This window comes from Accipiter gentilis, chromosome W (genome assembly GCF_929443795.1).
Source record: "Accipiter gentilis chromosome W, bAccGen1.1, whole genome shotgun sequence".
In the NCBI taxonomy this organism is placed as follows: Eukaryota; Metazoa; Chordata; class Aves; order Accipitriformes; family Accipitridae; genus Astur; species Astur gentilis.
The window spans coordinates 1,085,693-1,100,387 of NC_064918.1; the positions used below are offsets into that span (position 1 = coordinate 1,085,693).

Genomic DNA, 14,695 nt, shown 5'->3' on the forward strand with positions numbered 1-14,695 from the left:
CAATCCATGGGGAAATTCGGGGGGGATACCTTCCCCCGTCCGCTCACCTCCCTTTTCTCCTTCCGACTAATTACAACAGCTTTTGAGAATTTTGAATATCCTTGGGATGCGCAAGCCAGTGTGCTGTTAGTGCTATGCCTCCTGAATATGTTTCAGGTCTTCTTTAGGGCTACCAAAAGGCTCTTTAAGAGTACCACTCAGAGATCTCCCCCAAAGCTGGATACTCATGGGTGGCACGGCATGTGGGAGCATATGGGCAAGTATCTAGAGAACTTCTCACCGCCAGTGACTTGGAAGTTCACTCCCGAACAACTACAGAACCCTCATGAAGTGACAGAATATTTGAAAGAAAAATGCTGTGGCTATTCCAAAGACATACAACTCGCCTCACTGTGCTGGGCCCTGGCCAGTATCTACCAAACACTGCTTGATATTATGCAGCACCCTCGGGGGGAAAAGGGGGAAAAGATGGAAAACAGGACAACATGCACCGTGGCTACCCAAACCCTGACAACAGACACCGTGGCTGCCCCTACCCCGACAACAAGCACCGTGGCTGTCCCTACCACGACAACAGGTACCGTGACTACCCCTACCCGGTGACAGACACTGCAGCTAAACCAGAGAACCAGCCTGTGCCAGTATCAGTCGCCCCTGTACAGAAAAAGAAACACACCAAGAAATCAGTTCGCTTAGCGAGAGATGAAGATGAACCAGGGTCATCGCGAGAACAGGAGGTAGAGGCAGAACCTGAAATAATTACCCGATCTCTATCCATGAGTGAGTTGCGTGACATGCGAAAAGATTTTAGCCGCCACCCAGGTGAGCACATTGTTACCTGGCTGCTCCGATGCTGGGATAGCGGGGCTAGTAGTGTGGAATTAGAGGGTAAGGAAGCCAAGCAGTTGGGATCTCTGTCTAGGGAAGGGGGCATCGACAAGGCGATTGGGAGAAAAACACAAGTCCTCAGCCTCTGGAGGCGACTTCTGTTAGGTGTAAAGGAAAGATACCCCTTCAGGGATGAAGTTACATGTCACCAAGGCAAGTGGAATGGAGAGAGGTATCCAGTACCTGAGAGAATTAGCCATGCTGGAGGTGATTTACAATGATCCAGAAAATGCGCAGTCACCCACAGATCCAGATGAAGTCCAATGCACACAACCCATGTGGCGGAAGTTTCTACGAAGTGCACCACCAACCTATGCCAACTCATTGGCAGTAATGTCCTGGAGAGAAGGCTATGGACAAACGGTGGACGAACTGCCTGTCCAACTCCGGCAATACGAAGGAAGTCTCTCTTCCTCCCTACGGGCCTGTGTCTCAGCTGTAGAGGAGTTGTCCTGAGAGTTCCAGCAATTCAAAGTGGATCTGTCCTCCTCCTCACCTGTACAGGCCCGCATCGCAGTTATTGGGAGTAAGCGTTCCTCTGCCCAAGAGAGAGGAGAGAGAAAGTACACTCGACGGGCTAACCTGTGGTTTTACCTGCGTGACCATGGAGAGGACATGAGGAAGTGGGATGGAAAACCCACTTCAGCCTTGGATGCACGGGTACAGGAGTTGCGAGAAAAAGCAACCAGAAAAGAGAATTCTTCTTGGAAAACTGCTGCTCCAGTTTCCTGTGAGCAGTCCCCCAGACGCAGTAGATGGGCTGATCTCATTTCTGATCCCCTTGAAGGGACTTCTGATTTACGTGTGCAGAAAGTGAGTAACGGATATTCTAACCAGGATTAGAGGGGCCCTGCCTCCAGCCAGGTGGAGGAGAGGGACAACTGAGTCTACTGGACAGTGTGGATTCGATGGCCTGGCACATCAGACCCACAGGAATATAAGGCTATAGTGGACACTGGTGCACAATGTACCCTAATGCCATCTAGTTATAAAGGGGCAGAACCCATCTGTATCTCTGGTGTGACAGGGGGATCCCAAGAGCTAACCGTATTGGAAGCTGAAATGAGTCTAACCGGGAATGAGTGGCATAAACACCCCATTGCGACTGGCCCAGAGGCCCCGTGCATCCTTGGTATAGATTATCTCAGGAGGGGGTATTTCAAGGACCCAAAAGGGTACCATTGGGCCTTTGGTATAGCTGCATTGGAGATGGAGGAGATTGAACAGCTGTCTACCCTGCCGGGTCTCTCCCAAGACCCTTCGGTTGTGGGGTTGCTGAAGGTTGAAGAACAACAGGTGCCAATTGCTACCACGACGGTGCACCGGCGACAATATCGCACCAACCGAGACTCCCTGATCCCCATCCATAAGCTGCTTTGCCAACTGGAGAGCCAAGGAGTGATCAGCAAGGCTCACTCACCCTTTAATAGTCCCATATGGCCCGTGCAGAAATCCAATGGGGAATGGCAACTAACAGTAGATTATCGTGGGCTGAATGAAGTCACGCCACCGCTGAGCGCTGCTGTGCCAGATATGTTAGAGCTTCAATATGAACTGGAATCAAAGGCAGCTAAGTGGTATGCCACAATTGACATTGCTAATGCATTTTTCTCCATTCCATTGGCAGCGGAGTGCAGGCCTCAGTTTGCTTTCACTTGGAGGGGCGTCCAGTACACCTGGAATCGACTGCCCCAGGGGTGGAAACACAGCCCCACCATTTGTCATGGACTGATCCAGGCTGCACTAGAAAAAGGTGAAGCTCCAGAGCACCTGCAATATATTGATGACATCATCGTATGGGGCAACACGGCAGAAGAAGTTTTTGAGAAAGGGAAGGAAATAATCCAAATCCTTTTGAAGGCTGGTTTTGCCATAAAAGAAAGTAAGGTCAAGGGACCTGTGCAGGAGATCCAGTTCTTAGGAGTAAAATGGCAAGATGGGCGTCGTCAGATCCCTGTGGACGTCATCAACAAAATAGCAGCTATGTCCTCACCGACTAATAAAAAGGAAACACAGGCTTTCTTAGGTGTTGTGGGTTTTTGGAGAATGCATATTCCAAATTACAGTCAAATTGTAAGCCCTCTCTACCAAGTTACTCGGAAGAAGAACGATTTTAAATGGGGGCCTGAGCAACGACAAACCTTTGAACAGATTAAGCAGGAGATTGTTCACGCAGTAGCTCTTGGGCCAGTCCGGACAGGACAAGATATTAAAAATATGCTCTACACTGCAGCTGGGGAGAATGGCCCTACCTGGAGCCTTTGGCAGAAAGCACCTGGCGAGACCCGTGGCCGACCCCTGGGGTTTTGGAGTCAGGGATATCGAGGATCCGAGGCTCGCTATACCCCAACTGAAAAAGAGATCTTGGCAGCATATGAAGGAGTTCGAGCCGCCTCAGAAGTGGTTGGTACTGAAACACAGCTCTTCTTAGCACCTCGACTGCCAGTGCTGGGCTGGATGTTCAAAGGGAAAGTTTCCTCTACGCATCACGCGACTGACGCCACGTGGAGTAAGTGGATCGCACTGATCACACAGCGAGCTCGCATAGGAAACCCCAGTCGCCCAGGAATGTTAGAAGTGATCACGGACTGGCCAGAAGGCAAAGATTTTGGAATGTCGCCAGAGAAAGAGCTGACACGGGCCGAAGAAGCCCCGCTGTATAATAAACTGCCAGAAAATGAGAGGCAATATGCCCTGTTCACTGATGGGTCCTGTCGCATTGTGGGAAAACATTGAAGGTGGAAGGCTGCTGTATGGAGTCCTACACGACTAGTCGCAGAAACTGCTGAAGGAGAAGGTGAATCGAGTCAGTTTGCAGAGGTGAAAGCCATCCAGCTAGCGTTAGACATTGCTGAAAGAGAAGAGTGGCCAGTGCTCTATCTCTATACTGACTCATGGATGGTGGCAAATGCCCTATGGGGGTGGCTACAGCAATGGAAGAAGGGCAATTGGCAGCGCAGAGGTAAACCCATCTGGGCTGCCGCACTGTGGCAAGATATCGCTGTTCGGATAGAGAAGCTAGTGGTAAAAGTACGTCACGTAGATGCTCATGTACCCAGGAGTCGAGCCACTGAAGAACATCAAAACAACCACCAGGCAGATCAGGCCGCCAAGATTGAAGTGTCTCAGGTGGACCTGGACTGGCAACGTAGGGGTGAGCTATTTATGGCTCAGTGGGCCCACGATACCTCAGGCCATCAGGGAAGAGATGCAACATATAGATGGGCTCGAGATCGAGGGGTGGACTTGACCATGGACACTATCGCACAGGTCATCCATGAATGTGAAACATGTGCTGCAATTAAGCAAGCCAAGCGGCAAAAACCCCTGTCGCATGGAGGGCGATGGCTGAAATATAAACAGTGGGAGGCCTGGCAGAATGACTATATCACACTCCCACGAACACGCCAAGGCAAGTGCCACGTGCTTACAATGGTGGAAGCAACCACTGGGTGGCTGGAAACATACCCTGTGTCCCATGCCACTGCCCAGAACACTATCCTGGGCCTTGAAGAGAAAATTTTATGGCAACACGGCACCCCAGAAAGAATCGAGTCGGACAACGGGACTCACTTCCGAAACAACCTCGTAGACACCTGGGCCAAAGAACATGGCATTGAGTGGGTGTATCACATCCCTTATCACTCACCGGCCTCTGGAAAAATTGAACGATACAATGGACTGCTGAAAACTACATTGAGAGCGATGGGGGGTGGAACTTTCAAGCATTGGGATACACATTTAACAAAAGCCACCTGGTTAGTTAATACTAGAGGATCTGCCAATCGGGCTGGCCCCGCCCAACCAAGACTTCCACATACTGTAGAAGGGGATAAAGTCCCTGTAGTGCGCATGAGGAATATGTTAGGAAAGACAGTCTGGGTTAGTCCTGCGTCAGGCAGAGACAAACACATACATGGGACTGCTTTTGCTCAAGGACCTGGGTAGACCTGGTGGGTGATGCAGAAGGATGGGGAGGTTCGATGTGTACCTCAGGAAGATTTGATTTTTGGAGAGAATAGCCAGTGAATTGGACTGTATGATATTTAACTGCTAAATAACCTGCCAATGCATGTCATTGTATCTATAGTGTCTATATGCCATATCAAGGGTATTATTGTGAGAATTATCCAAATGACTACAGGATGGACTTTTGAAACTGAGCCAAGTACAACAGCGATAGAACTTGAACTGGCACCCACCAATTTCCTCAAGATCAACATCTTCGACCTGCAGACCAAGGGCATGAGTTGCACCAAATGTACTAGCCACAAGTTCCAGAGGCAGCATACAACAACCCAACATCTCACACCATCTCTCTCTTATCCTGAAGAACTGTTACAACAGATAGAGCCCCAAAATCGATGGACACATTAGAGGGATAGCCCATAGGCTAAAGGAACCCCGTGTGTGTGTGTGCGAGGTCAGGGGGTGGAGTCCATATACTTATATATAAGACAAGGAAAGTTGTAGTGGTTGATTGGGAAAAAAAAAAAGTAAGATCTGGGCATGATGTAGATGGTATAGAATAAGGGGTGGATAATGTCCTGGGTTCAGCTGGGATAGAGTTAATTTTTACAGGAACCTGGGAGGTGGGGGCATAGCCGGGGCAGCTGACCTGAACTAGCCAAGGAGCTATTCCATACCATGTGACATCCTGCTCAGTATATAAATGGGGAGCGGGCCAGGGGGTGGTCTCTGTTTTCGGTGGGGGAAGTGGCGGAACATCGGGTCCCAGGTGGTGAGCAGTTGCACTGTGCATCACTCTTTTTGTATACTTTTTTTTCATTAGTGCCGTTGTTGTTGTTGTAATCTCTTTGTGTTTGTCCCAGTAAACTGCCTTTATCTCAACCCTTGAGGTTCCAGTTTCTTTTTCTTTTCTGTCCTCTGTCTCCTCCCCATCCCACTGGAGGGGGGCGGAGGAGTGAGCGAGCGGCTGCGTGGTCCTTTGTTACCGGCTGGGCTGAAACCACGACAACTTGTTAACGCACTTGCTGGATGGGCTGACTGCAGTGACGCTCTCCTGGGTCTGCTACCCATGAACAAGGAAGAACTGGTTGGGGATGTGATAATCAATGGCAACCTTGGCTATAGCAACCACAAAACAAATGAACAAAGAATGAAGAAAGTGAGTAGCAGAGTACAACCCTTGGGCTTCAAGAGAGCATACTTCAGCTTATTCAGGAAGTTGGTAGGTGGGATTGTGTGGAAGTCATCTCTGAAGGGCAAAGGAGCTCAAGAAAGCTGGCAGGTCTTTAAGGCTAGCCTCCTCCAAAGCATAAGAATGGTCCATCCCAATACTCAGCAAAATGAGTAGATATATCAGGAGATGGGCTTGACTAAACAGGGGACCCATGACTGAGCTCCAGTGCAAAAAGAATGTAAACAGGTGAGGTGGAAGTGAGGAGAAGCTACAAAGGAGGATTATAGAAACATTGCTCAGGCATGAAGGGATGATGTTAGGAAATCCAAAGCCCAACTAGAGTTGAAGCTGGCAAGGGATATAAAGGGCAACAGGAAGAGCTTCTACCACTAGGTCAGCAATAAAAGAATAAACAAGGAAAATGTGGGCCCACTTCTGATTGGGACAGGTGATTTAGTGATGGGTACAGATATTGCTGAAGTACTCAATGCCTTCGTCTTCAGCCACAAGTTCTCCCAGCCCCCTGTGCTTAGAGACAGGGTTCAAGGAGGAGAGGAACTACCAGTAGCGGTGAAAGATCAATTCAGGGATCTTTTGAGAGAATGCAATCCATACAAGTCCATGGGATGAGATGAGCTGCATCTCAGGGTGCTAAGAAAATTGGCTGATATTATTACAAGGCCACTCCCTACCATCTTTGAAAGATTGTGGAGATCAGGGGAGGTCCATGGTGACTGGAGAAAGGCAAATGTTGCACCTATCTCCATAAAGGGCAGGAAGGGGGATCTGGGGAACTATAGGGCAGACAGCCTCACTTTGGGCACTGAGAAAATCATGGAGCAAGTCTAGGAAGCTATTCCTGAGCATGTGAAGGAGAAGGTGAATCAGAATAGTCATCCATACTTGACCAACCCAATGTCATTTTGTTGTGGAAAGTATAGATCTGTGCATGAGGAGAGAGCAATGGATGCTGTATACCTTGACTTTAGGAAGGCTTTTGATATTGTCTCCCATAGCATCCTTGTATCCATATTGGGATGTTATGGTCTAGATGGGTGGACTAGTAAATGGATGAAAAATTGAGTGGATGATCAGGCTCAAAGGGTATTGTTTAATGGGTCATACTCTACCTGGAGGCCAGTTATAGGTGGAGTACTGCAGGGGTCTATCCTAGGACCTGGCCTGTGTAATGCCTCTATCAGTAATCTGGTGGAGGTGACAGAATGCACCTCATCAAATTTGTGGATGACACCAAACTCAGGGGCTGCAGTAAATATGCTCAAGGGTAGGGCTGCCATTCAGAGGGACCTAGACAGACTGGAGGAATGGGCTACCAGGAACCTCATGAAATTTGACAAGGACAACTGCCACATCCTGCACCTGGGAAGGAAGAGCCCCTCGCAATGATACAGGCTATGGACTAAGTGACTGGTTGGGGAGTAGCTCTGCTGAAGAGGACCTGGAAGACAGTAAGCTAAACATGGGTCAGCAGTATGTCCTGGCAGTGATGAAGGCTAACAGTATCCTGGTCTGTATCAAGAGGAGTGTAGCCAGTAGACTGAGGGAAGTGATTATCCCCCCTCAGCACTTGTTAAGACTGCATCCGGTTTTGGCCCCCCCAATACAAGGAAGCTGTTACTAAATTGGAGCAAGTTCAGTGGACGTTCCCAAGCTGGTCAAGGAGGTGGAGCACTTGCCCTATAAGTGGATGCCAAGGGAATTAGGCTTATCACTTAGTGTGACTGACCATGGTTCATTCTCATCATTGCCTCCCTTATCATGTCAGTCAGGTTTGTGTCCCTGTATGTTCTTGTTTATGGCTTCCTCCTTGTCTTATTATTCCTTTTTGCATTGAAAAGGTCCTTGACCAGATACCTCTAATGGAGCAGATGCTCTCTCCTTCCACATACCTTTACAGGTTTTTTTTTAATTTCCTTTTTTTAAAAAAAAGAACAAACCTTTCAGCACAATACTTCAGCATTCCCCATCAGAAAGCAGTAATTTAAAAGTCAGGAAATACCAAGTGCTGAAGCCAATGGGTTAGCACTTTGCTATTTATTTCCTTCTGCCAAACTCTGAAAAATTCCTTTGTATAAATTAAAAAATGAAAAAAATGTTATTTTCAATTCTATATCATTACAGTCAACATAACAATGCATCTAAAATGCTTGTCCACAATATATCAGATATACATTTTTAGGAAAAGGAAAAAAACCCCCAAACTTTCAAGGCTTCTTAAAAGGATAACGGTCCCATATTTTTATTAACAGGTTAGCAAAACAAAATCCAATGGATTACAATATTTACATGTTATTTGAAAAATAAAGTAGCGATAAAAGCATGTCACAATTGGTTTTTGGGTTTTTTTTTCATTTTTGGTAACTATTACAAACAGTCCAGGTATGAAACTTTTAAAAGACATTTGAAATGAGGCCAATTAAAAAGCAAATGCAGGCACAAAATTTATATTTTCTCTCCAGTGTGTTTTCTACATGATGCTCCCTCCCTCCTCCTCCTCCAAAAAAAAGCAACCCCCCAACCCCCCCCCCCCCAAAATCCTGCAAACCCACAACTGACGAATCTTTAAAAGCAAAACACCATGCTTCTCAAATATCACTAATTCAACAATGCAATTTTTGCCATAAATTTTATTTGAAGCTGCCTAGGGCAACATTTCCTCAGCAGCTTCTTTATTGCCCCCCCCCCCCCCAAATTACCCCTTCCCCCCCCCCCCCAAGACGAAGACACATGCATTTCTAAACCTAGGTTTTAGTCAAGTATTTCCTACTTTTTGGAAAGAAATTCTTTGTTCAAAATTAGAACATACCATGGGTACCAGATCCTGTATTCCTTATTCGGGCAAAATTGCTGTTGAGTTGAGTAGGTTTTCCACCAAAGAAAAAGTGCAGGATCAGCCACAAGGTATGTAGATTCCTATTCATTCTGTACTGCTCCCCTCATGCTCAAAGCTAAGGAGTAGGGGGAAAAATTAGCAACTCCCATCAGCTCTCCAGACTCAATGTAGTATGTAACTATTTCACTTCTTGCAAAAAGATGCAAGAACTGACATCAATCTCTCCCACTATACCAAAACAAAAAAAGCACACACCCCCACCCTACAGATTGGGGCAGGGGGGGACGGGGGGAGACAGATGATGACACCAATCTTGACAGAAAGTACTGGTGCGAGATGAATAGATGCTCATTTGAAAATTGACAGAATAATTATGAGGACCGATGTGTGGCCCATAAGCTGCATAGCTGTGCTGTTAGTTTGGTTCTTCAGTTAAAAAAAAATATTTTTGTAAAATGCTAAACACAGAAATAACAAGTTTTATATTCACAGGAATTCTTTTCCCTGTCCCCTTCCCCTTTGGAAAAAAATAACACCACCACTCATTTTGCATGAGAAAGTTAATTATGTAATTTTTGCAGCAGTTCAAGCTGATAGGAAATAAACATATGGCAAACAAAACAACACATCAGTCACATGAAATCTATCAAATACTAAAATTATAGTTGAATACTAACAAACAGCTTACCTGGAATAAAGGATGGCAATTCACAAACCATTATCTAGAAATTAAAGACTCTCTCTTTTTTTTTTTTTATTTACTAAAATAATTAAAAAAAAAATCACAGTATTTTAAGAAATAAAATCCACAGCGGGATTTTAAGCACAATTTGTTTTCCTTTCTTTAAAACTTTATTCCTTCCTCCTTTCACCACCTTGCCCAGCAGTCTCTCTACTTTAATCATAATGATAACAGGCAGTACTAACAAATGCAGAGATGTCCCTTTGTTAATTTTGAGGTATTAGGAAACAGGTGGCTGTTTTAAGCAAAGCAGTTTCTGTCTTGGTTTTGTTTTCTTTTCTAAAGCAGTTGCATTCAGTCTGGAAAACCTTAATGCATTGAAATTAGAAAAACGCACCAAAATTTGTGTGTTGAAAAGTTACATCACCCCCCCCAACCATGCTTCTGCAAACAATGCAAGTCTCCACTGCAAAGCACACTGTGTAATGTAGACACACAGGGAGTTGTTTCATTAGTCCAATATGAATGTAACTTCCCATTGTCAACATCCAGAAGAAAAGATGCAGTGATATAATGGAACCACTTATTCCATCATTTAAATAACTTTAATATACACACACTCACATAGGTACCAGTGCTTTGAAAATAAATCATTCATTCCTAAAAGCAGCTTTGTTTCTTCCTTCTGCCCACCCCACCTGCCCATCCCTTCCCATTCACCACTGTTCAAGTAAGTTCATTAAAATCACACCAAATTTTTATTCATTTTTGGCCTCTGAGGTCTCTTGGAGAGGTTTGTCAGCAGCTACAACACTGACTGTAGTTTCACTGTTGTGGGACAAGTCCAGCACCATTTTCTCAGTGCTTTCCCTTTCTTCTACTGTCAGTGTATTAACAGTCTTTTCTGTGTTCTCCTTCAGTTTGATGTCCTCTCTGGTCCCTTGCTTACTTTCATTCAGAGCCCTGAAAATCCAAGCAGCAGAAAATGGAAACATTTACAATGCAAACATGCTTTGGATACAAGGAAATAGGGAGAGTACTTCTCCCAAAGTTAACAAAACAATAAATCTTATTAAAATTTGCAACATTTCAAGTACTTTTATTTAAACAGACAAGAAATAATACTTTCTCTTACCCTTTATCCCTCCACAGCCTAGCTACAATATTACGTTCAAATGTCTTCCACATGCCAGTAATCCTGGCTGAGATCTCCTCTTTGAAGAAACTCTAGTCAGCAAAGACATCTGTTCTATTGAACAGATCTTTGTCAAGGGAAGGAAAATTAATGTTCCAGAGATGCTTAATACTTCACGGCATGGACTGATATTTATGAGCATGAAAGGAAAAGCTTTTTGCTATTAATTTCACCGTGTGATTTTTGGGGAGAGAGCACACTTACTGAGATTTTCCTTCATGTGAAGCCCTTAACACTTCTCTGTACATAATTCTTTGCACTGGAACTCCAAGTTTAGTTGCAAACTTGCTAAAGAGAAATAATAAGGAAGAGAAAAAGCCAAAAGAAACCCAGATCCCATATAATTTGCTGCCATTTCCATGTTGTTCTACTGGCAAGCTAACATCAACAATAGACTCAAGTAATGTTAATTTTGGACAAACAAGCTGGTATTCAACTTGAAATTAAGTTTAAGCTTTAGGATCATAGTAAAGAACATTTATGTGCTACATTTGGATTTGATAACACTAGATTTTAACTCCCAAACAGAGGGAATTTGTGAAACAAACTGTATTCCGGAAACCCTTGGCCATCTGTAGATAAAAGTTTCTTTCAGTTTGAGGTCTGAAACTGGAAGGGTGTTTGGACGTATGGAGATATTCAGGTACAGGTTTAAAAACAACAGTTACCTTGGATTTCTGGGTTCCTGGGTCAAACAGGATGGACAGAAGCATCTAGTTGAGTAAATACATCTGATAATTGCATCCAACAATGTTTGTGTTAGACAGAATTCTTCCCTTGTTAGAATTATCTGTCATATCCCTGTGTTTGCTTTCATTACAGTTTTTTTGGGGGGGGAAGGGAGGAATGGGTGGGGAGATGCACAAAGATCAACTGTTACATTTAGCTGTTACGCAAAAGAGTCTGCAAACCAACTTACATGCCATGCCTGAGCACATGTCGTTCCCACTCAGAGCCCTCTGTAAATGATCGGCCACAGAACTCACATGGAAAGCGCTTCTTTGAAGCTCCACTGTCAGGATACATCATGGACTCTGGGAGACAACAAAATTATCTGCACATTCATGAGCATCAGGGCAAGAAGGGACCTTTATGATTATACTCTGATCTTCCCTGCTGCCCTTCAGGGAGGAAAAAATATCCTAAAGAAGCAAAAGATTTTCCTTTAAAAAAGTAGGTATTTCTGAAATTGTCCTCCCTATCCTAAAAATGCAAGGTGTGAAAATTCTATACTCGCCACTATGAGAAAAGGTCAATTAACTATAATATGAAAAGGGGGGTGGGGTGGGGAAATGGGACTTTCAAAATAATGGAGTGCTTCCCACTTAGACACCTACATGAACAGCCAAGGTTTTGTATTAATACCTGTCGTGGTTTAAGCCCAGCCAGTAACAAAGCATCACGCAGCTGCTCGCTCACTCCTCCCCAACCCCTCCAGTGGGATGGGGAGGAGAATCAGAAAGGAGAAAGAAAAAAAAAAATAGAACCTCGTGGGTTGAGATGACAGTTTACTGGGACAACACGAGGGAGAGAAGTTACAACAATAACGGTACTAATAAAAGAATATACAAAACGAGTGATGCACAGTGCAACTGCTCACCACCCAGAATCCAACGCTCCACCACGTCCCACACTGAGAGACAAAGCACCCCCCAGCCCACTCCCCAATTATATACTGAGCATGATGTGTGTGGTGGGTTGACCCTGACTGGATGCCAGGCCAGGTGACCACCAAAGACGTTCTATCACTCCTCCTCCTCAGCTGGACAGGGGAGAGAAAATATAACAAACAGCTTGTAGATCGAGATAAGGACAGGAGAGATCATTCACCAATTACTGTCACAGGCAAAACAGACTCAGCTTGGGGAAAATTAACTCAATTTATTACAAATCAACTAGAGTAGGGTAATGAGAAAGAAAACCAAATCTCAGAACACCTTCCCCCCACCCCTCCCTTCTTCCCAGGCACAACTTCACTCCCGGATTCTCTACCAACCCCCCCAGCGGCGCAGGGGGACAGGGAATGGTTTACGGTTTACAGTCAGTTCATCACACGTTATTTTCTGCCACTTCATCATCCTCAGGGGCAGGACTCATCACACTGTTCCCCTGCTACAGCGTGGGGTCCCTCCCACGGGAGACAGTCCTCCATGAACTTTTCCAACGTGGGTCCTTCCCACGGGCTGCAGTTCTTCACAAACTGCTCCAGCATGGGTCCTTTCCATGGCGTGCAGTCCTTCAGGAGCACACTACTCCAGCATGGGTCCCCCACAGGGTCACAAGTCCTGCCAGAAAACCTGCGCCAGCATGGGCTCCTCTCTCCACAGATCTGCAGGTCCTGCCAGGACCCTGCTCCAGTGCGAGCTTCCCACGGGGTCACAGCCTCCTTCAGGAACCCACCTGCTCCAGTGTGGGGTCCTCCACGGGCTGCAGTGGGACAGCCTGCCTCACCATGGTCTTCCCCATGGGCTGCAGGGGAATCTCTGCTCTAGCGCCTGGAGTACCTCCTCCCCCTCCTTCTTCACTGACCTTGGTGTCTGCAGGGTTGTTTCTCTTACATGTTCTCACTCCTCTCTCCGGCTGCAGTTTCTGTGCCCACCACAACTTTTTTTTCCCTTCTTAAAAATGTTATCACAGAGGTGCTACCACTGTCACTGATTGGCTTGTCCTTGGTCAGCGGTGGGTCCGTCTTGGAACCGGCTGGCATTGGCTCTGTTGGACATAGGGGAAGCTTCTGGCATCTTCTCACAGAAGCCACGCCTGTAGCTCCCCTGCTACCAAAACCTTGCCACGCAAACTCAATACAATCAGCAACCAACCATTCCTTTCCTTTCTGTACTGATTTTGGCTGGAAGAAAGTTTTCTTCATAGTATTCTGTATGGTGCTGTGTTTTGGATTTGTGACCAAAAGAGTGTTGATAACACAGGGATGTTTTAGTTATTGCTGAGCAATGCTTACACAGCATCAAGGCCTTTTCTGCTTTTCACACTGCCCCACCAGTGAGTAGGCTGGGGGTGCACAAGAAGTTGGGAGGGTACACAGCTGGGACAGCTGACCCCAGCTGACCAAAGGGATATCCGACACCATATGATGTCATGCTTAGCAATAAAAGCTTTGGGAAGAAGAAGAAGAAGGGGGGGATGTTTGGAGTGATGGTGTTTGTCTTCCCAAGATACTGTTATGCGTCATGGAGCCCTGCTTTCTGGGAGATTGCTGAACATCTGTCTGCTGATGGGAAGTAGTGAATGAATCCCTTATTTGACTTTGCTTGCATATGTGGCTTTTGCTTTCCCTATTAAACTGTTTTTATCTCAACCCACAATTTTTCTCACTTTTGCCCTTCCGATTCTCTCCCCCATCCCACTACAGAGGGAGCAAGTGAGCAGCTGTGTGGGGTTTAGCTGCCCACTGGGGTTAACCCACAACACCTTCCCAACTGACACAGCAGTTCAGCTCTGCTAAGATGGTATGCCCAACTCCTCCTTCTCCAAGGAGGAATAATAATTCTTTGGTCCAGCATTCCAACAGCCCATTCTTTGAAAGATGTACCTAAGTATAGCAGAAATCAGTCTTAAGCTGTCAGTCTAGGCCACAGCTTGACTCAGAGGTATAAATCCTGGCTCTGCTGAAGTCATGGACTTCAGAGGTGTCATGGTTTAACCCCAGCCAGCAACTAAGTACCACGCAGCTGCTCACTCACTTCCCCCCACACCCAGTGGGATGGGGGAGAGAATCAGGACAAGAAGTAAAACTCATGGTTTGAGATAAGAACGGTTTAATATAACAGAAAGGAAGAAGCTAATAATGATAATGATAACACTAATAAAATGACAATAATAAAAATAATAATAAAAGAATTGGAATATACAAAACAAGTGATGCAGAATGCAATTGCTCACCACCCACCAACCGATGCCCAGTTAGTCCCCGAG

At 45.7% G+C, this 14,695-nt stretch overlaps 2 protein-coding genes across 18 annotated transcripts in view; both read right to left on the reverse strand.

Moving 5' to 3' along the window:
• The window catches only part of LOC126035378 (uncharacterized), a 197,971-nt gene that overhangs the window by 95,413 nt on the left and 87,863 nt on the right, over positions 1 to 14,695 (reverse strand). The gene's annotated exons all lie outside the window — the stretch shown is intronic.
• Positions 8,775 to 14,695, reverse strand: part of LOC126035235 (zinc finger protein 462-like) — a 120,204-nt gene continuing 114,283 nt past the window's right edge. For 16 of the 17 annotated variants that reach the window (XM_049793487.1, XM_049793493.1, XM_049793488.1 and 13 more), the window contains 2 exons: positions 11,682 to 11,796; positions 8,775 to 10,530 (listed from right to left, as the gene is read on the reverse strand). In XM_049793487.1, the coding sequence (XP_049649444.1) occupies positions 10,326 to 10,530; positions 11,682 to 11,796 (320 nt within the window). In that variant the 3' untranslated portion in view covers positions 8,775 to 10,325. The other variant, XM_049793502.1, reaches the window with a different exon arrangement.